The sequence below is a fragment of the Leptonotus elevatus genome, chromosome 9 (genome assembly GCF_054856555.1).
Source record: "Leptonotus elevatus isolate MCC_2025b chromosome 9, RoL_Lele_1.0, whole genome shotgun sequence".
Classification (NCBI taxonomy): Eukaryota; Metazoa; Chordata; class Actinopteri; order Syngnathiformes; family Syngnathidae; genus Leptonotus; species Leptonotus elevatus.
The window spans coordinates 25,795,808-25,817,461 of record NC_141247.1 but is presented as its reverse complement, the minus strand read 5'-3'; the positions used below and the strand labels follow the sequence as shown (position 1 = coordinate 25,817,461).

The 21,654-nt window shown below is 44.3% G+C and overlaps 2 protein-coding genes and 1 long non-coding RNA gene across 21 annotated transcripts in view; 1 reads left to right on the top strand and 2 right to left on the bottom strand.

The window, feature by feature from the left end:
* Window positions 1-4,585, bottom strand: LOC147168978 (uncharacterized). Its single transcript, XR_015095971.1, has 3 exons — window positions 1,263-4,585; window positions 1,183-1,230; window positions 1-1,134 (listed from the first exon to the last, which is right to left on the bottom strand). It is a non-coding gene; the product is annotated as an uncharacterized LOC147168978 (long non-coding RNA).
* ptprt (protein tyrosine phosphatase receptor type T) overlaps window positions 1-21,654 on the bottom strand; it is a 114,459-nt gene that overhangs the window by 29,421 nt on the left and 63,384 nt on the right. For 4 of the 14 annotated variants that reach the window (XM_086084799.1, XM_086084801.1, XM_086084809.1 and 1 more), the window contains exons 16-18: window positions 21,408-21,464; window positions 13,096-13,231; window positions 9,272-9,304 (exon numbers count right to left, since the gene is read on the bottom strand). In XM_086084799.1, coding sequence (XP_085940925.1) covers window positions 9,272-9,304; window positions 13,096-13,231; window positions 21,408-21,464 — 226 coding nt within the window. Of the gene's footprint in view, window positions 1-4,880; window positions 4,911-9,271; window positions 9,305-13,095; window positions 13,232-21,407; window positions 21,465-21,654 lie in introns of all 14 variants that reach the window. The other 10 variants (XM_086084800.1, XM_086084803.1, XM_086084806.1 and 7 more) reach the window with 7 other exon arrangements.
* The window catches only part of LOC147168977 (uncharacterized), a 63,513-nt gene that overhangs the window by 40,621 nt on the left and 1,238 nt on the right, over window positions 1-21,654 (top strand). For 3 of the 6 annotated variants that reach the window (XR_015095967.1, XR_015095964.1, XM_086084815.1), the window contains 2 exons: window positions 5,461-5,604; window positions 19,431-20,425. Coding sequence is in view for 3 of the 6 variants with exons in the window: in XM_086084815.1 (XP_085940941.1) it covers window positions 5,461-5,604; window positions 19,431-19,530 (244 nt within the window). In the remaining 3 variants the exon portion in view is untranslated. Of the gene's footprint in view, window positions 1-4,882; window positions 5,120-5,460; window positions 5,605-19,430; window positions 20,426-21,654 lie in introns of those variants that run through there. The other 3 variants (XM_086084813.1, XM_086084814.1, XR_015095968.1) reach the window with 2 other exon arrangements.

Genomic DNA, 21,654 nt, shown 5'->3' with positions numbered 1-21,654 from the left:
GCACAAAACAGGAAGTGTGCGTGAGACCTCGCCGTTGACAACGAGATCAATGCATCGTCCTGACTGCAAATCATCCAGGCTACGTCTTTGAAAGAATGAAAAGGGGCACGATGGGGAAAAAGGGGAAAGATGGAGAGAGAGGAAAGAGAAAGAGCTGGTGCCGGTCAAATCTTCAGGAGTGGACAACCGTTTGCCGGCTGACCCTGACAAACGGGACTTCAATGGAATCGCAGGAGGCTCGTTTTCGCCACGTCTCCCATTTCTGCGTGCGGCAGTTCACCAAAAAAAAAAGGTGGCCACATTTGGCGCTTTACGAGTTACTGCAGTGGGTATCTACAAAAAATGGCGGACCGCGGTCCAGGTTTGGACGAAGGCATGCTTAGGGTTGGACAATCGAGGTCGGTGAAGTAAAAAGCCTGCCACATAAAAGTGCTTCTACTGAACCGGCAAGCAAACAAGCTCACAGACGCGCCTGCTGAGTAGAAGCACTTTTATGTGGCAAACGGTTTCCGGCTTTGTTCTCTCATGGACCCGGATTCCCCCAACCCTGGACACGGTCTCATGTGGGCCAGCTTAGCTGTCATGTTGCTGTCAGGTGTACTAGGGAACCTATTGTTGTGATCACGTCACCATGGCAACCCAGTCAAAGAGATTGGCTTTGTTTGCTTGTTCAAACGTTTGCCGGCAGGCCCGTCGTCCGCATATTTGCCAGATGAACATGAAGACTGACTAACAGAGGAGACTCTAAAGAATAGTGAATTGCTGAGAAGCAGGCCTAAGGACTGCGGATCACTCTGAAAAGAAAAAGCACCGTTCAAACAGGGCGGAGGCACGTTTGAACCCGCTTTCTGCACGCAGCTTATCACAACAAGGGTACCGAGACTGGGCAATTTGTAGGTAGGGATATAGAACTTTTGCAACGACACTTAACAACGGCGGATTGCTTAGAAAAGTAATAGCACATTCCATAAAGGGCGGATGCATGTTGTGCCCGGGTTTCACATTTCTCCATAAAGCAGGTCACAAGTAGAAGTATTATGAAATTTGGAGGTTCATGAGTAAAAGTTGTTTCGAAATTTGGTGGATGAAGACGAAGACAATAGTTGCGTTTCCATGACCTCCGGTTTCCATGACCTCCGGTTTCCGTGACCTCCGGTTTCCATGACCTCCGGTTTCCATGACCTCCGGTTTCCATGACCTCCAGTTTCCGTGACCTCCAGTTTCCATGACCTCCAGTTTCCATGACCTCCAGTTTCCATGACCTCCAGTTTTGCACATCCTTATTGAAATCCATCCGTCCACACCATAACACCAAATGCCCGAACTCGCCCGATGAGGGGAGGGAGATATTTTCAAAGTAATCTGAACGGACGTCCGTCTGTCTTCTGTCAACGTCACGAGCACCTCCTACAGAACTCCCGAGATCTCGCGAGACGGGACATGACAAGAATTGCGCCTCAGAAGCAAAACGCTCTTCAACGGAAACACCGACAAGTCGAAATTGGACTTTATCGAAAAATAGTACAATATCGCTTTTATTTTTGCCAAAAACTGTCATGGGAACGTAGCGACAGACTCCATGAGATGTAAAATAACAAAAATAACAATCAGACGTTTCATATTGGGTGGTTGCAGGTTTTTCACATTTCTGCATGCAAGTAAGTCCTAATGTCCTCAAATTTGGCGGTCCATGGAGAGATTCATCGAGAAAATTGTTGGAACGAGGTAAAGGCACCGACTCCAAGAAATCGGGATTTTTTTAGTCTCCACAATTTCTTGCCGAGAAACAACGCTCACCTAATACTTCCCATTCCCATCGTTCAAATTTCAACTTGCTTCAAAAATTCACACCATGCAGGTTATTTATCGTCTAATTCCACATTGCTTACAGTATTTGCACAATTTAACGTTCAACTTTTCCCATTCATTTCATCAAGTCGCACTTTCCACACATGCCTAGGTGGCGCTATGCTGCTTTTTTTTCAATTGGGTATCATTAGTTCCACTTTTCCATCAAAGGAATGGAGGGTACTGCATGCCTAGGTGGCGCTATTGAGTGATATTTTTTTTTACAGCGGATATCATTCGTTCCACTTTTCCATCTAAATGAATGGAGGCTACTTTCGATAGAAATGTCAACTTCTTCACGTCTCCCGGGTTCAAGTGTTTAAAAAAACAAAAAAACAATGAATACTTCCTTTTGTAAGTCATTTTCACAGCATCTATCTTTCAATTTGTTTGCTAAGCATTCAGCTTTCGGCATTCCTTCGCAATTTCCGCAGAAATGGCACTTTTTGAAAAGGCGCACATAATTGCTAACGCTTTAAAGCCGCTGGAACGGTTGTCGGCAAGCAAGCGAAGTGGGCGCGGCGTCGTGGCCGGAGGGTTCGCGCAGGCCGGCGTGGCGCGCGTGCGTTCACGCGGTACCGGCAAGTCGTCAGGAGCAACGAACGGCCTCTGCTAATCGCGGCTAACGCGGCTAACGTTCATCCCGTTAATGGACTCGTTTAAATGACAAATTCCGCGCATAATGTAAGAGGCAATGAGCGCGGCCTAATCCCTCTCCAATGAATGTCACGCACGCGGCACTTCATTAAGCGGCGAGGTGAGCCGAGTGGGCGCCGACCGCTCCGGGAATCGCGGACTACTTTGTGCCCCCAGAGCGTTAATTGCCGCCGTTTGATGCGTCGATAATGAGCGACGCGTGGATGTTTTTTAGAAGGCGATGAGCCGAGCGCCGCGCCGAGCGCCGCGCCCCGCCCCCTTACTCCCTGTTAGGCGCCGTTGTCTGGGAGCCAGATGAGACGAAGCGAGGCCACTTTGGGGGAACGGCCGCTCCAAAACGCTGCCTCTTAATTGGCGTTGCTTTGCTACATGAGCTGTCCTGAAGGCTTCGTTTAGCTAACGAGCTTCGAGTTCAAATCATCCCAACTTTTTCTTTCTTTTTTGTCGGAGGGATTGATGATGAAGCCATTTTATGTTCTGAAAGCTCAAGACTGAGAGCGCGCGTCAACTCACTTTGAACAGTTGTTGAAAAAAAGGCTTTTACAAGAAGGGCTTTATAAAAAATACATAAACATGCAATTTTACACATTTCATGCATCAAGTGAGATTCGATCTGAGCAGAGCTGCAAATGGGAAAAAAGACATGGCGGACAAACGGCGGTTAAAGAAAGGAATAGAATAGCAAAACTCCAAAGGCGCTGTATTGGACGGCCCACAAAATAATTAGCTGTCGATGTCAGAAAAGCACAACTTTTTTTCTGGACAAACCTCCTCAATTGACCTCAACGAGGTTCCCTGTCACTAAAACGGCACAAAATGGCGGCAAGGCATTATAAATTCTGGGGGGTCTAAATCAAGCTCCTTAACTCACTTCTACTTAGTTCCTAGGTGCCAAGAGGTCATAAGATAAAGCACTACTTTTGTCCAAATAAAGCTCATCAGCCCTTCAACGTTAACTTCAAATGACAGCTTCTAAAGAAAATGGCCGACTCCCTGTGTCTTTTCAGACAGTGCTTGCCGAGACTTTTTTGTGGCTCGACTCATGATTGACATCTGGACCAAATTTGATGTCACAAAGTCAAACGGGCTCGAGGGGCTGAATTTTTTAAATATTCAAAGGCCGAAAAATGACGACGACGAGCAAGCGGCGTCCCTCAAAAATCTCGTCAGTCAAAATCAAGACACTTGTTGCGCGAGAGAAACAAAGAGCTGAAAATGTTCCAGGAGGGGCGGGGGCAGGGGCGGGGGCGGGGGCGGGATTAAATCGTCCTTAATCCCGTCACTTTGACGTCTCGCTCCGGTTGATCATAATCTCTGTCGGATGCGGCTGGCGTTATGAAAATGAACGTTAGATCGGATTACGCGCTCGCGCCGTTCTGCCGCGTTGTTTGCTTTTGTTGTCTGGGGCGGTGACGGGTCGCGACGGGTCGTGACGGCTCGCGACGGCTCGTGTGAGCGGGGACCTCCGAAGGCGGCGCATCAAGGCAGGAGGCGCCCGCAAATATCCCGAAGGCAAAGAAGCGACTTCGGAGGCGGCCGCAGGCCAAAGCCAAACAAACTTTCATGTTGCCGTGGCAGGATGGCAGGCGGACGCAGCCGGGAAAGACGGCCGGCAGCAAACGCGGCGGTGGGCGCAGAACGCCGACAGTAACAAAAATACAACTCAGAAGATATTTGGGTCGGATTGAGACGCGTTCAGGAAGTCAAAGTGAACAATGTGGACACATTTGGAAATTGCCTTTCAATGGAAAACAATCACGTTCCGAAGCAAATACTGAAAATTCATTCATTTCGGAGCCATTTTGTGGCCAGTTGCACAATTTTTGTACACAAACATCAAATATCATTTTTTTTTCATCACATTTTAATGTAAACGATTCCTGTGATTTTGGAGAGAATGTAGCGTTTTCATGGGAAAAATTGTATTTCCACACACGGTTGTTGAAGAAGATCATTTTCATGTATTGAGAGAGACGTGCAAGAGGACAAAATCGTGGCGACCAATCCGTGAATGAAAGAGAAGCACTTCAATAACGTTACAAAAATCCTTTCATTGCCACAAAAGCAGCAAATAAGCAAGCGGACTTTTTTCTTTTCTTTCTTTTCTTTTCTTTTTGTTTGATGAGTTTGTTTTTTGAAAATGTGCGATTTTCTCAAGTTCATTTTCACTTCTTCTTCCGATTCAAGTGATTTCTTTGACCGTTTTCTTCCATTCACAGACGTAACGAGACTCACAGTTGCTATTGATCCACGTTTATGCTGCACAAATACATTTTTTGGGGGGGGTCACAAGTGCGATCTGTTGGGACAGCACGGGCAAAAGTATTGGGACACATATGTGAATTTCGGTGTTTGGTCGTGATGCGTTTACTTACAGGTAATACGAGTAGGAATAAGCATGTCGTCTGAAGCGTGGCGGAGGCCGATGATGAGCAAAGAAGAAGGAAGACAAGCGACAACCCAGAAGAAGGACAAACACAACCAGTCAATTGATTAGTGCATGCTGGGAAACGCGGCGAGGTCGGGATTCGTCATCGTTGCCGGAGGATCGCTAGAAACTTTTCAGTCGTTGCTGTTTTATTATTTTACTGAACTATTTATCGGATGAGCTCAATTGTTATTGATAGAGAAATAAAAATGATGACACGTGGTCATGTCATTTGTAAATAACATCAAATTGTTATTAAGTCTTCATTTGAATCAACTTCATTTGCTAAAATGTGTGTTTTAATTGCCACATGAGTTGGAATTTCATAACGTTTACTATTCGTTTGATTTGTTTTTATGTTTCGCATTCAAATGCGTGTGGTGTGATTTCTTTTTTTTTTCGAGAGTAATAAAAAAAAAAAGTATGGTGATAAGAACACTTTTTATTGGAAATGTGCCTAAAAATGCAATTGAATCCATCTTGGCCGTTTGTTTTTGTGTCGTTCTTGTGCTTTTTCTCCGCGACAGATTTGTTTCCCCGTCAAGAAGACGAGCGCGCGGCCGTAAAAAGAAGAAGAACGATGTTGACGTTGTTTTCCGTCACCCGCCGAGAGCAAAAGGAGCCAAAAAGAAGAAAAGAGCAGATAGAAGAACAAAGAAAGAAGATGAAAGGTGAATTGAACGCATGGCGCGATGACATGTCGGGTTCCACGATCGATACCCGCAATCCCCGGAGCGGCGCGCGCGCACGCACGCGCGCACACACACGCACACACCAACCGCCGCCGTGCCACTCACTCGACCACTCTATTAACAGCAAAATGGATTTTTTTTCCTCTTTTACTTAGTTATTGGTTGAGCAACAAAAAAGAACGTTTTTGGTCCCGACATCAGCATCGGAGGTTTTACCGAGTAAAAGTGCTCGTTATGACTTGCGTCAAACGATTGCTAACTTTAATAAATGGCAGAAATGGGAGACCAGCAAAAAACAGACAATGTGGGGTTTTTTTGGGTGACGACGTCAGGAGACGAGTTTGCAGTGAAAAAAGAATCGCAGCTCTGGAAAGCGTTTGTCAAGAGCAGTTAACGCAATGCGGGTTGCGGCGTCACGTTTTTGTCAGCTGATTCGAGTTTGCTGAGATTTTCCATCGGAAAAAAAAGCCGTTTTCAGCATTGATAAAAAAAGAATGACGGGAATGGGAATGCAAATCTCTCATTTGACGGACGACTTGTCTCAAATGACTTTGGAAGAAATGATGAACATTTTCATCGATTGATTGATTTAGTGACAACGCTGTGGGATGAGTTTGGATTGAGAAATTCACGAAAGCTGTGGAACGTCCGGACGTTTCATTTGAGGTGCGAGCGGCATCGAGCTGATTTGCACGTTTCGGAAGGCGTACAAAAGCGTTTTTGGGGCGAACGCGGAAAGCCGTACGAGCAAAATCACGACCGTTGTGCAAAGTGCTGATCAAGCGCTTTGATTTCGAGGCTTTGATTTCGAGGCATGACTCGTCATATCACGGCAAAAATGTTTTGGGTGACAATTGACAGAATGATGACAGCTCTGGAAAGCGCGTGCCTTGAATCAAATGTCTCGCTCGATGTGCTTCATCATCAAATCCTTTTTGACGTCGTTGAGAGTTGAATGGCCAGAAAAAAAGTCATTTTTTTCTTCATATTTGACATTTTTAACCCTGATGTGATCTTGACCTTTGACCTGGAGGTTTACAGTTTGACCTGCCCAAAGCCGAACAACAGAACTGCACCGGGAACGCAACGCGGCGCTCGTCACTTGCCGCCATTTGCATTCTGACGAGACTCGCGACATTGATCGGCGGCGGAATGATCAACTGAGCAGGTTATTTTGCCGGCTCCTCCTCACTGACGTTGGCGTCGCGGGAAGCCGTTCTGCCAACGTCCTCCTCGTGCCGGTAATAAAGTGCGGAGCGCCTCCAGCGCCGCCGTAAAAGCTGCGCATGTTAAAAGTGGCCATAAATATTCATACGCGCAGAAAAAACACTGGGCCGGCTCGCGAGTGCGTGCGTGCGTGAAACCAAGACAAAGAGACAAATGACGGCACGCCGGCAAACACTTGCCGAGCTCATCCGCATCGCACGTCACATTTGACAAGATCATAATTAATAACTGCGCAAGGCCATTTCCACAAGAATACGAGAACAACGGCAACGCTGAAGCGACTGGAAATCAATTGAGGAGGGACCGAAAGGTTCGAGTCAAGCAGGAAAAGCAGATCTTGTTTGAGCATGCATGGAAAATGGAAAATGGAAAATGGCAACAATAATGCCAGTCAATCTGGACTGGGGATCGGAAGGCTTTGAAATGTGGCCTGATTCCGTTCATACCTTTGAAAATGGTTGTCAAAAGGTGAAATCCTGACAAATGTAAATTCCCAACATGCGTTAAGTCAACGCAACGTTTTCAAGTTGGAATGCTTTGAATTGAGAGGAAAAAAATGGAATTCTGTGAAAATGGGAAATCTTTTGAAATGTGACAAATACTGGCCAAGTTTGGGAGTTGGAAAAAGTTTGTCAAATGTTCTCATCAATTTGGGGAGTTTGGAAACGTTGATACTTTGAGCAAAACAGTAGCATGGATGTCCTAAATTAAATGAGTTTTTCTTTTTTTGAATTGCATTAAGATGGCTGAGAAATGTGAAACGCAGTCAGACTACGAAACGTCCTCGTTCATTTGGGAATGTTTGAAATCGTAACTTTGAAATTGCCCAGGAAATCGGAATTCACATTTGTGATGAATTGTGAATCGTTTGGTTGAGGAATCTGGAGAGACCAAACTTCGTCATTTCATTGACACTTTTTGACACTTTTTGACATTGAAAATGTGGAATTCTGGGGAAATTGGGAAAAATGTCAAAATGATGTCTTGAAAGGTGAGATTAATCTGTAGAATTTCTTGATCCGTTTGGGACTTTTGCCATGGAAAAAGATCAAATCTGCAAGTTTGGGCAAATCCAGAGACGGAAGAGAAAAAAATCTCCAAAATGAGCGACATTCAGCATTCTTCATTCTCAACTTGTGGGACTTTTTTCTTTCATCTTTTTGTGCCGCCACTTTGCTGCTGTCCAAATGTCTTCCATTCTGCTCAATGCTTTTCTATTGAATCTTTTTCTATTCTATAAAGGCGTTGTTTTAGATGAAGAAAAAAAAGAGATCAGAAATAGAGCGGTTTGAGAGTCGGGGGGGGGCAAAAAAAGATCAGACATTATAGAACTCATTTTTATAAGCCTGGTTTTGTGAAGACGTTGCTTCATGCTGTTTAGCCATTAGTGGGAAAATGTCATCCAACAATGGCGGCACAAAAACAACCGAGCGTTCAAGTCGGTTAACGGCTCGCGCACGATTTCCCTGGCGAGAGTGAAACGGCCATTTTGTAGCCACTTAGCCAAAAGCCAATCAGACAGGGTTAAAAGTCTGGTCTGGGAGGGGGGGGGGGGGGGGGGTGGGGGTTGCCAAACAAGCAGAAAGTATCAAATTGGTATCGGTGACGACCGCGCTTATTGTTTGCCATATATCGTTAATATAAAGTTGATGGAAGTGGTGAAATTGAAGTTGGAGTTTCCAACAACAATTCCATTTCTACAAATGATGCCTGAAATGTCAGCTTTCAATCAAAATGGCAGCCTTCCTGTGCATTTTCGAGCATGCCTTGTCTTTGTGGCTTTTCTCGTTAGAGAAAAGTCTACCCAATGTCATGTTGCGAAATCTAATTGAATTTGAGTTTTCAAAAAAAAAAGAAGAAAAAAGCGACTTCCCACCTAAATGCTTGAAAGCAATTGGGCAGACTTCCTGAGTATCTTCCACGAAGACTTTTTGGTGGGTCCACTCACCCTAGAGCAAATTTCATACTGCTAAATCAAACTGCCGGCATTGGCGGCATTCTCATTTCCAACCAAAATGGCGGACTCATGAGCCGTTTTGGGGGAGTTCAAGTCAGGGAAAGCAAGACCCCAAATGACTTTGGTACCAAAAAACAAATATAATCCTTTTCCTACCAAAGGTTTTGATTTTGCAATTATTGATGATCTGTCAATCGCTTTGTCCTCGTCAGAATTTTGTTGTCAGCGGCCTGAAAATGTCATCTGGTTACAAAATGACAGCAACGTTGGACATTTTCCACGGGGAAAGAAAAACATCAACTGAATGTTGACTCTCAATTGTGGGGAAAAAAATTCAACATTTGAGCATAAATTGACAGGCCAGGCGTTTTTTCTCAGAAGATGAATTAGGGAGGAAAAAAAGCAAGAGAAGCCAAGAAAAGAGGAGGAAGAGGATGCGGAGGAGAAGCAAACATACGATACCCCACGCTCAGAGTTCTCCACGTGTGAATCTCTCTATCGGAGCAAGAAGGGCAAGAAGGCGGGCAAGGCGGGAAGGGGCGGAGCCAAAACCAGGAAGCAGGATGGAGAGAGACACAAAAGGGCGAGAGACCACAGTCAGAGAACTCATCACATCGGACCGGCGCTTTTTTTCATTCAGGCAAGAAAAAAAACGGAGAAAAAGGATTTTTTTGCTCACATTCACTTCTGGATATGAAGGATGGTTTTGTTATTATTATTATTATTTTAAATGCTTTTGCTTTCCACATCTGCATACATCAAATCTCCCTTTCCGTCCCGGTCGCCCCGCACACGCCCCCTCCCTCGCAGTTTTGCGGGTCAGTGGCACATTTGACACGCAAAACTGCTTATTTCAAATCTGGAATTAGCATAGCATCTATGCTAACATCTGTTGTTGCTCGTATTATGCCAGGGACTAATTTATGGATCGTATGAACATTTTTGTGTTTTTGTTTTATGTCAGTTTTACAAGTAGTAACCTACTCATTTGATATTTTATAGCAAGGAATACTTTAAACGATTTAAAATGTGTTTGAAGCGTCATTTTTTTTGTAAATGTCCATTTTTTTACAGCATGTTTGACTTCCTGTGTCTTTTTTTTCTTTTTGAAGAGATTCCGCTCAGGGTTGGAACGGTTTAAATAACAAGAATTTTCCATCAGAGAGCGCGTGTCATATCAATCGTGTTTTTTAGGCTGCCTTTATTATTTATGGACGGCGGTCTTGGGGCCCTCAGGCGCTGCTTCCCGGACCCCCTGAGGGCCCACCTGGTTGCGGGAACATCACATTCCCATTAAGACTCGACTGCCGTCTTTATTAGCGGCGACCGCCGCCTTCTCCGGGAAAATAACCAACTGCCTGCAAGATTAATCGGACAGTTGGCCGTGCACGTACCGGGAGCTTTTTTTTGTTTTTTGTTTTTTTTAAAGCCGGAAATAATTGATGGGCTGTGAAAGGTTTGCGAAACATGGTTTGACTGAGGCCAAAACGCTTTTGGAGACATCAGGATTAAGCGTGACGGATCAAATATGGATGAAGCCAATAAGAGGCTCAACGACGGCTCGCTGTTGACGGGCGGGACGTCGCAATAAGACATAAATACTTTGGGTTTTTTTTTAACAATATTAGCGAGTGGGTTATGCTTGATTTGACTTTCACAAGTTTGACTGCCACCAAAAAAGACAGTTTGGTTTGAAGCAGACATTTCTCGGCATCTGGAATTGCTTTTGAAAATTCCGCCACCAAAGCCAGTTTGATTTAGCAACGTCAAATTTGGCTAACGTGTTAACAGGAGCAAAAAAATAATAAAAAATGTCTCAACAGCGAATTTCTCGGTAGCACAAAAACAGAGAAAATAAATAAATAAATAGAGTGATACCTCGAAGTTTGAACATAATTCGTTCCTGCCAAGTGTGCAAATTGTTCAACCTCCGAAAAAAACAATTCCCATAGGAAATAATGTAAATGCAATTCATCCGTTCCAAACTTCAAAAACTGAAAATTACAATTTTAATTTCCATGTATGTGTTTTACAAATACAATAAGAGTACATTTTTTAAACAATAATAAATACCTTACATTTTTGTTGTGGATGATAAACGCTATGTTAACGCTCGCTTTAGTTGAGTGCTGAGCTTGTGTATTTGACATCGGGCATATTGTTGGACGGCTCGGCGGTCCTCGCGTGCGTCGTTTAACGTCAGGCACGTTGTCGAACAGCTAAGGGGGGTCCTCGTGCCAGCATGCACGGAAGTAGACACAGTAAACGGCGCCATCATCTCCTTCCAAATTCCGCTGTGGTTCGTCGCGCCGTATGTTTTTCTTGGCTACCGCCGGCACCGTTTGTCTTTCTTTGGACCCGCGGCGAAGAAAATGCTCGTGGAAAAATGTAAATGCACTCGCGAGTATTGGAGCACCTCCGGGAGTTTTCACCATCTGACTGGAAATGAGCAGCGCTTCGTCTCAACGACCGCGACGTGAGCAGTCGGCATGACTCGGCTTCGCTCGCTTTGCTTGGGTGTTCGAACCCCCGAAAATGAGTTCTGCCTCCGAGGCATTTTTTTACACCGATGTTTTGCTTGAAGTCGGACGTGTACGATTTGTGAGACGTTCAAACTCCGACGTTCCGCTTGTACGTGAAGGCGGCCGTCTCAAGAAGGACGCAAAGTACGTCATTTGAGTTTGAAGCGTCCATTTTGAAAGAAATCAAAAAGCTGCTTTCCTTTAGAAATAAGAAATGGAATCTACAAATCCATTCAAAAGTAGAAAATACACAGCAAAGTTGTCATTGTGGTTGCAAGCAGACATTTTAAGCTTCATTAAACCCATTTTCCCGAACAACATGACATTTGGGAGACAGACCCGCAAACAAGGAAGTCCGCCATTTTGTTTTGAAGCGAGCTTAGCTATTCTTGGCTATTATTGGTCCTTCAACAACAAACTCCGCCCAGATGTTCAGTCTGATTGCTTCCATATTGGAATCTTGTATTTTCGAAGGATGGACGACACACAAATGCACAAAATGTGCATTTGGCTCATTGTGTGCGTTTGACTTCACAAAAGTGTAACCATGACAGCGCGCCAACCAATCACAAGGCTCGAATTGGCTTCAACGAATCTTGCGGTCGTTGAGAATTTCCCAAATTGACACAAAGCTCGTTAAGAGTTTTGACACCAAATTGACACGTCTTGCTGTTGCGCAATCACAACAAGCAAGCACTCTGATTGCATTAGCATATTTGTCGGATGCTCGACAATCACCGGTCCGGAACGTTCCGCGGCGAGGGGCCACTCGGGAAAAAAAAGAAGAAAAAAAGTCACGTGGGAAAATAGCGCCGTACGGCGTCTGAAAGGAGGCGGGGCAAAAAACAAGACGCCAAAGCAATCACGAGTGCTTGTTTGTCGGTAATAAGAGGCAGAATGTTTGAAAATAGAGATTAAAGTCTTTTGGAACGACGCGACGCCCGCCGCCATTTGGTTGTCAGGAAGCAAAGAGACGTGTTTTCATTGGAACTTTTTCATTTGATTCATTTTGAGTACCTTGAAAAAAAAAAAAAAAAAAAGGCTATCGAGTCGAGTGCACTTGCAAATATTCACCAAAATCCAAAACACACTTCAACTTATAAGACCTTATTAAAATGGAACACTTTTCCATGGTCATAATGTTTGCAATTTTTGAATATTGGAGGACGGCCATTTTGAGAACTTACGAGGTTTTCATCTTACATCACAAAAAGAAATGTTTCAAATGAATATTACATCCCAACAAGTAAGAAACATTGTTAAAGAATCTTTTTCTTTTCTTTTTTTTTACAACTAAAATGTGTTGATTGAGTTTGTGGCAGAGAAGAGAAAGAGAAGAAGAAAAAGAAGAAGTTGGCGGTGGCGGCAAGACGGAGTGGAGGATTTTTTAACTTTTTAATGACCTCCCGTTTTTATTTATTCATCATTTTTAATTTTATTTTCACTTTTCTTTATTGCGGGTGAAGCGTGTCAAATTTTGAAATGGATTCATTCAAGCTGTTTTAATGATTCATAAATTCCAGTTTGAGGCGCTTTGATTTTGGTGTCCACTTTTCAAATGGATTCATTCAAAGCGAGTGGACAAAAATCACCAACGGAAACATCAAAACACAACGATGCGCAAAACATCAACATTTTCCAGTTGTTTGTTTGTTTTTTCACATAACATTAAAATCGTTGTAATATTAAAGAACAGGACATCAAATGATATATGTGACATATATTGTTATTAAAAACAGGACTTTTTGATGAAGTGCGACCCACCTGCGCTTGAAGGTGAGAACGAGGCCGAGGAGGATGATGATGAACATGAGGATGCCCGTAATGACGCCCGCCAACTTCACAGTGCCGTCGACGGGTTTTTCCGGCTCGTAGGCGTCAGAGTCCTGCGTGGAGGCGCCTGCGCGGGAGGCACGCGCACACGCACGCGCAGGCGCAGGCGCGCACAAAGTCAGTCACGTGATCAAAAGTCAGCCGCTCACAGGAAAGACGCACAGGAAAAAAAACACACACACGCCAGGTGAAGGTTGGTATGAGGTCATGCGAGGAGGTCAACGTTCATGCGGCACTCGTTTGACATTTGCTGCGATCGCGACTGAAGCTAAAAAAAAGAGTTTTGGGCTTGAAAGTGGCACATTTTCATGCTTGTCTTGAAAAGCAGCCGCATGAAATTTGCTCAACGTGGCGTAGAACCGCAGCAAAAGTTGACATTTCAGGTCATTTTGGGACATTTTTAAGGCCTTTCCAATCGTTTAAAAGAAACAGAAAATACCAAATCGATCCACCAAAAAGTCTCAAGAAGCAAAAACACCATTTTTGTTTGAAGCTATTCATTTTGGTTCCTTCAAATAGTTTTGAAAATTCCGCCAATTGGACTTTGCGAGATGGAAATTGGGTGCAAATGTGGAACGCGTCGACCCGCAAAAACAGTCTTGCCTGAAAGGAGCCATTTTGAAATTGCAATGTTGTTCCCATTTGTGACATGTTTGTGAACAATCTGGATTTCTTTCAAATCCCAAGCAGGTCGCGTTCACATGCGGAAATAAATATGACACGTTGTGAAAGTGCAGCGTTTGAGATGATGCTTTCATTCCATCCGACTTGCAGCGGATGGCAATTATTCAGCCGTGTCGACTTTGGGTTGCTTTGTCGCCTTTGCTCGGCGTCGCCTTGAAAAGAGCGAATGCGGGAAGCGATTTTCCCAAAAGGCGTTTGACCTCGCTCGTTTAAACATGGCGCCTCGTCACGTGCTGTTTCGTGCACACGCGTGTCACTTGACTTGCGTTGACGCCAAAAGTCACCTTTTGTTTTTGGGACGTCAACACGAGTCGGGTCGACACGCGATCGGTTCACATTTTTGAAGCCAATTTACTGAAAATGCGGACGTGCGACTTTTTGTTTCCATCTGTTGTTCTTTTGCGAATATTGAGAGGAGACTCCGTGGCTGCAGGTGGCGCTATACGCCGTAGAGATGTGAGCCACCAGTCATTTCAAAAGAAGAAGGCCAGGAAGCGACAAGTTTGCTTTTGTCATTCTTGATCAACCGAAGCGTTTCTTTGCTGCTTTCCATCGAAAATGGCATCAATATTTGCTTCTTTAATTAATTACAAAAAGATTTCTGTTTAATCGCCCCCCCCAACATACCTTACTTTATTTATTTTTCCGCCATTGCTTTGTGACTACAAACGCACGTGTGACGTCATATCCGCTCAAACCGTGCCACGTGTGTCCGGTCTTGCCAAAATGCGTTTTTATTGGCAAAATGCCTTTTTATGGGCAAAATGTGCATTTTCCTTTTTTCGCTTCAAAATCCACCGTTTTTTGAGCCTTTTTCAAATTTCTAGCATTTGCATTCAGTTTCATTTTCACATTTCTTGAAAATTGGAATAAAAAGGGTTGGATGGAAACGAATGAAGGAATTACACGCAAAGATGGTATTGAACAAAAATCCAAAGCGGCCGTTTTGGGCACCGTGTCAAAAGTTTGGCGACGCTCGGCCATTTTATTGAATGAGAAATCGGTTTCGGCTTTGGCCCGTTGATGTTTGCAGCGGCACTTTGGATTTGAGCCGCTTGTGATTAACGGGCCAGAGCGGCCGGGAATTGACTTCCGCTTGCGAGCGGCCCGAGCGGGATAAGCGTTATGCGAAATTGACGTCGGCGGGAACGGAAAGAGCGGAAAAGCTTTTAACTGCTGGCAAAATCAATGGCATGCCTTCAAGCTTGTCATGACATTGGCGGCGGCGCCGTGAAAAGCAAGTCGGGGGGCGCACGCGCCGTTCCAACCCTCAACTCGGGAACGTTACAAATTCAACCCAAACAAGAAAATAATCAATTATTTTCTATTTCTTTTTTTTGATTCATTCTTGGTTGTAAAAGCGGCGCCCTCGCAAGTATCAATAACTTGACACCAGGCTGGGTTGGATTGTTTGTTTGCGTTTGCTGCTGTATCCTGTTGTTGTTTTCCTTTTTTCTTTTTTTCTACCATGTGCACATTTTCTCTCGTGCATCCTTTCTCTTTTTTTTTTCCTGCTAACGACATCACGCGACGAGAGACCGGCCGCGCGTCTGTCATTCCCGCGGCGAGTTCCCGCACCTCCGCGCGGTCCCCGCGCTCCTCGCCGCGCGCGGCCAGAGCTTCATCAAAACGCCATCATGGCGCCCCATCACGGCGCCCCCATCACGCCCCGCCACTTTCATCACGCGCTGCGCTTTCATCATCCTCCCCGCAGGCGTCCGCCGCGCCAGCGCTAGCTGACACATTAGCGGCCGACCCCCATTTGTCCGCACTTGACCGGCTTTGGCGGTTCAAGGCGTCAGGCGGCGGACGGGGAGCGTCAGCTAACCACTTTGTCGTGCCCGCGGCCGTCTGGCTACATGCTAGCAGGATCGCATTGGTTTCTATCCCATTTCTTAGCATGTTAGCATGCTAGCAATAGAAATGACACGGCATTACGGGGCAACCTAATTGTCACCGTTGCGACTTTTGCATTCAGGTCCTTGCGACATATTAGCGCAGCAGCTGTTAGCATCTTAGCATTTATCAATTCTATTTTTCATTTGATGTATTCTTTATTTTGTATTTGAAAAGAGATTGTCATTAGCGATGCCGACCTGGCTGCAGATCGTTTCTTCAAATTCATGCAGCGTCAAAAAACGTTGAGATTTGTCAACATTTATGAACGCATTGCAGCCCGTCAGCGTTATTATTGCATGATTTCATCCCTTGAAGGTGTTTTTGCATCCGTAACCACGACAACGAGCCCGACGATGGTATTGTTCATCATCCGGCGTGTAGGTGTTGTTCCTGCATACGTTTATTTTGATACATTTGTGGACATGGAGCTATTTTTTAGTTGATCCCGCCCGCCCGCCCGCTCGCTCGCCCGCCCGCTCTCTCTCTCTCGCTCGGATTGCATGATGAAGCCATCCGAGGGGAATTAGGCCCAAGACCGCAGATATTAAAAAGTTAATCTCATCCAAACACACAAGATTGATTCTTCTCGCAGCGGCCCCGAATGAGATATTAGGTGCATCTTTATTTGACGCCAGCGCGTTTGTTGACGATGCGCAACCTGTTTGGAATATTCCCGCATAGAGAAATGCAAGCAACTCATATATTATTGAGTATTTACTCAAACATATGTTGAGAGTGCGCACATAAATTGCTGCCATCTTAGCGAAACCGTGTGTGTGCGCGTGTGCGTGCGCGCGTGTGTGTTTTACGCGGGGGAGGGGGTTAGCCTCCTGTATGGATTAGCTTTCGCACGACTGAGTGTGTTTAACAGGATTACTGATGTGAACGATGCGTCTTGTGTGTGTGCGTGCGTGCGCGCGTGCGCGCGTGCGTGCACTTCAACGATTTCAACATGCATCGTGTGTGCGCATATTTGTAAGTACTGAATATTTGTTGTTGAGTGTGATCATGTGACTCGTAGCTATTTGGATGGAATCCCATGCATCGTAATTGTTGAGGCTGCAACAAGTAATAATCGCTTCATCTGTCAGTAAATTTTCAATCCATCAAGAGATCGGATAAAAACTTATTTTCTTTTTTTTTCTGTCCCTTTAAAAAACGTTTCTTTTTTTTTTTAATCAGAAAAACTGAATATTATTTCAAAGCAGATGTTTGCAAGTTAGTTTGAGGATTTGGACAATTTCAAGTCGGAGGCCATTCATTGATGAACTGTTGTTCAATTTGCGTGAATCGTATCAGAATTGAATCCGAGCGAATCGTATAGCATCGCAACTGAGCGAATTGCGTCGCATTGCGATTCTATGGAATCGTATCGTCTCACCTCACGGGACTAATCGTGCTGCCTTGTAATCGGCGTGAATCACATCCCATCGCAATTGGCTTGAAGCATCGGCTACTGCATGTGGCATTCATTTTAAATTGCATCGCATGAGAATTGGAGTAATGTATCGGAAGTTAATTACAGTCGATGGTCAAATCCGAATGATGCGTGAATCGTTTTGCAAGCTATTTGGAGCGAATCATCGTGATTGCAGCGAATGATTTGACATCGTGCGGTAAGTAAGCGGAGTGAATCCGATTGTAATTGAATGGAATCGCTCGCATAATTGGAGTGAACCATTTCACACGACAATTGTCAAGCATCATAATCGATCGCAATTACAGCACGTATTGACAATCGTATCTTTAACAGAACAGGGGATGGCAATCGAGACATAGTCATCATCGTCTTGCATCATTATTTTTCAAATTCGATTTTTGCTTTCCATGGCCAGGTCGTGTTCGCGCGCGTGCGTTTGACACACACGGCGCTTCTTTTGACTCATCTTGTATTTCCGTCACGCCAGCTCACCTCACCGCCACCGCCACCGCCACCGCCACCGCCAGCGCCTTATTGCATCAGCGCATTTTTTGTTTTTATTCCGGGCAAGCTGGCCTCTAATGGAAACACGCATTGGAAGTGACATCTCACGCACACACCTGAACAATCTGCAACAAAGTCATTTCCAATTACAAGTGAGGAGCGCTAGCGTCATTAGCCGCAGCGGGAACCGTATTGATTTCTTGACGTACAACAGACAAACGTCAAATTGCCACGTCGCCGCCTCCTTTCAGGCCGCCGGGACGTCGCGTTGTGCATTGGAATGGCAGCGAATCCATTTCATAGTAACTGCGGCCAATCAGATCACAAGGAATCGGGTCGCGTTGGGGTTGCATCGCAACTGCCTGATCCATCGTAAGCAGTCGAGTGACTCGACGCAAATTGTTTTCAAGCGGCAAGTATCGTAAATGGAGCGAATCGTATCGCAAATCATATCGTGTTGCATCGCAATTTTAGCAAATCTGTCCTTGACATTTGAACAAATCGCATCGGAATGTCATGGTGCGGTTATGGAAGCGAATCGAATTCGGTCGCCATCGCCATGACTGGCGCGACTCATATTTGATCGCGACAAAGAATATCGATTCGAAATCTGAGCGAACTGCATTTTGTCAGCATCACAACTGTAGTCAATCGTTGGAATCCGATTGGATGGTGTGGTTTTTCATCCTCATGTCACAAGGAAATGGAATCGTATCCTTGCGGGAGGGGATCGAGTCCTATTGACGTCAATTGTATTGCATTGTCATTTCCGTCTATCGTATTTCTTGCCAATCGAAACAAATTTCAGCTTTTCGTACAAAGTGGAGTGAAATGTATCGCATGGAAATTGGAATTCCATCATATCGTGGGCGGGAATCCATTCCAATCAAAACGAAACAAAAATAATTACGTCAACACACATTTTTCTAAAACTAAAACCTTTCTTTATAAACAATAACTAGGACTAAATCAGTCTGTATTTTCGTCGACTAATAAAGACGGGACGAAAATGATATGATTTTGTCAAATCTTGTCTCTGCTCATCTGTCACGTGACACACCCCCTTTCAAAGCTAGCTAGCTAGTTAGCGAGTGCAACATGCAACGTGGGATAGACAGGAAGTGGTTTCACGGTGAAAGGTCAAAAATAAAGAAACGATAGTTTTAGTAACGTAACATTAAACCAACGGCTGGAACATTCTAACAATCATAATAATAATAATGCGACCGCTAACTTATGCTAGCTAACTTGCTGGTAGCATGGAGCCATAGTAGCCACTTGTGTCAAGTTGTTTTTCATCCCCCCAAAAAAGTGAGAGATATTTTGATGTGAAATAGTTTTACATCTGAAATGAGAAAATGTTTAAATGACGAAAAATAGATTAAAACGTTGATTGTTTTTGTTGACTAAAACTCGACTCGAATAAAATGATGTTTTCTTGGACTAAAATAAAGACTAAAATGCTAAATGGGATGAGATTGACTTACTATGATAAAAACTAACAAGCGTGTTTGAAACTGGACTAAAACTGAGACTCAATTTAAAAATGGCGGATAAAATTAACACTCGGCACCAATGATATCGTCTGGTAATCATAATCATAACGTATCACGCTGCGAGTGCAATGAATCGTATTAACTTGAGGAGTCGATTGCATGGTTCCATATCGTGTCATATTGGATTACGATTGAATCGTGTTTTTGTTTCCTGGTCGTCAATGTGGACGTGGGATGAATGCTTTTGCTTTTGCTCATATCAGGATCACAGCGAATGGTCGCAAATGGGAGCACAAGGATCGACTGTGCCCGGCGCGCTGGAATCGGAATGAAGCCCATCATGCGACGTCGCGGTTGGCGTGACGCGTGCGAAATTCCGCATGAAAACGACCGACCGACAGCCAAAGCCCACGAGGACGGAAAACCCTTTGGAGCAGTTGACTTCAAATCCTTCGCACCCGGCTTCACGATGCACGAGCGTGATGGCGAGCTTGACTTCCCTTTTAGACGTTTCTTTATTGAGGCTTTCCCGAACACGTATTCAATGGCTAATTTAGGGCGCTCAGAAAGTGCTAAATAATCACGCTGCCAATGTATGATACGGCAGAAGTCGCCGACGTAAGTGGCTAGCGGCTAGCGGCTAGCTGTTAGCATGACCAACGGGAGTCCGGCTGCCGCTACCTGGCTTGAATTCTTTTTTTTGGACCAAGGCTACTTTGCAATTCACTCTCCATGTTTCAAGGAAGGGAAGTGCCTTAAATTGCACGTTGAGGTCTTTTCATTATAAAAAAAAAAAAAGAAGATCAATAGAACTTTGCATTTTGCCCATTAAAAAAAGATTATCGGAACACAACATGAAGCCATTAATACTTTATTTTACACCTGAACCATGAAAAATATGAATGTTTCTGCCTCATATTGCACTTAAAAGTTGTGTCCCTAAACAACTATATTAGACATTTTGAAATGATTTTTTTTAATTATTGGAAAAAGCACTTTACCAAATAAATGAAGACAAAGCACTATTTATCTTCTTCTTCTTTTTTTTTTGCTAATCCGAAAAACAATCCGATCCGTGACTCCAATCCATGATCCGATCCAAACCGTCACTTTTGTGATCCGTTGCACCACGAGTGAAAAATTGGCAATTTTTATTGATTTGACCGGAGTGCATTTTATCTCAAATGATGTTTACTTGCAGAATCTCCTTCTTAAGTGCACTTTAAGGCTGGAAATGGAATAAAAAGGTTTCCCACAGACAAAATGCAGCACGATGGAGGAAACAGCACACATGCACGCAATCAAATCATAATAATCAATGATCAAGTCATAAAGATGATGAAGGAGGAGGGGGAGGAGGAGGAGGGGGAGGGGGGGGGGGGGCAGAGGTGGCAAATCCAGGTCCAGAAAGTAAAAAGCCTGCCACATTTTGGCTTTAGCCACTCATGCTAGCTAGCTAGCTAGCTCCCATGATGCTCGTTTACCTGCTAGAGAGTGTTAAATTATTAACATTGTTTTTCAGTTTCAATTTATATTTTAGCCGTTTTTGGAGTCATTTAGTTATAGCTGTGTAGCTCAATGAATAGTATGGTCTATTGTATTCGTATCTGTCTCACTCCTGAGAAAAGAAGGGAGTATAGCCTGGTACCGGTCTCAGTCGGAAGAGGGGAGGGACAGGCTGATGTATTATTGTTTTTCTCTAATCTGATTTATACCTATGGGAACTTGCTGAACTTGCTGATGGGAACAGAAGGGGGGGATTTTCTTGTATTCACTGAGTTGCAAATAAATGTACTGTGGGCTGATGGGAGGAGACTTTTCGTATTCACCCACTTTTCAATAAATAATGATGTGCCGGAGGAGAAAGAGACACAATCTGACCAGAACACGATTTGAGTGTCGTCAGTTTTTGTCATCAGAAGCTTCTGTTTTAATGATACCTTTGCAAAGGGACTTCTTCACCAGAATCTCACCATTCAGTTAATTGAACACGCAAAGAGTAGAATACAAATATTATCTACTCTAACAAGAGCTAGCTAGCTAGCTAGCATGAGTGGCTAAAGCCAAACTGTGGCAGGCTTTTTTACATTCTGGACCTGGATTTGCCATTTCTGGTGGTTGGTGGGTCTGTCAAACATGAGAGGTTTTTTGTTTTTTTTTGTTTTTTTTTGTGAGCGTGTTGACGACGGTGATTGTGATGACACGAGAAGCAAATAGTCTGCCTGTAAAGCAATAATCACCTTCGCTTGGGATGACTAGAATGTACGGCGTGGTTATTTGTCCCCTACCTATCACCACTAAAGAGCAGCAGGGCCGCACGTGACGTCCCGACGCCGGCCAGCATGAGAAGGGGAGAAAGAAAACAAAAAAGGCAAACACACAAGCACGCACACGCACACGCACAAAAGGAAAGAAGAAGAAAGAAGAAAAATCGTCTAAGAAAATTGGACAAGAGTGACATCAACAAACACGCAAGAGAAGCGGTGC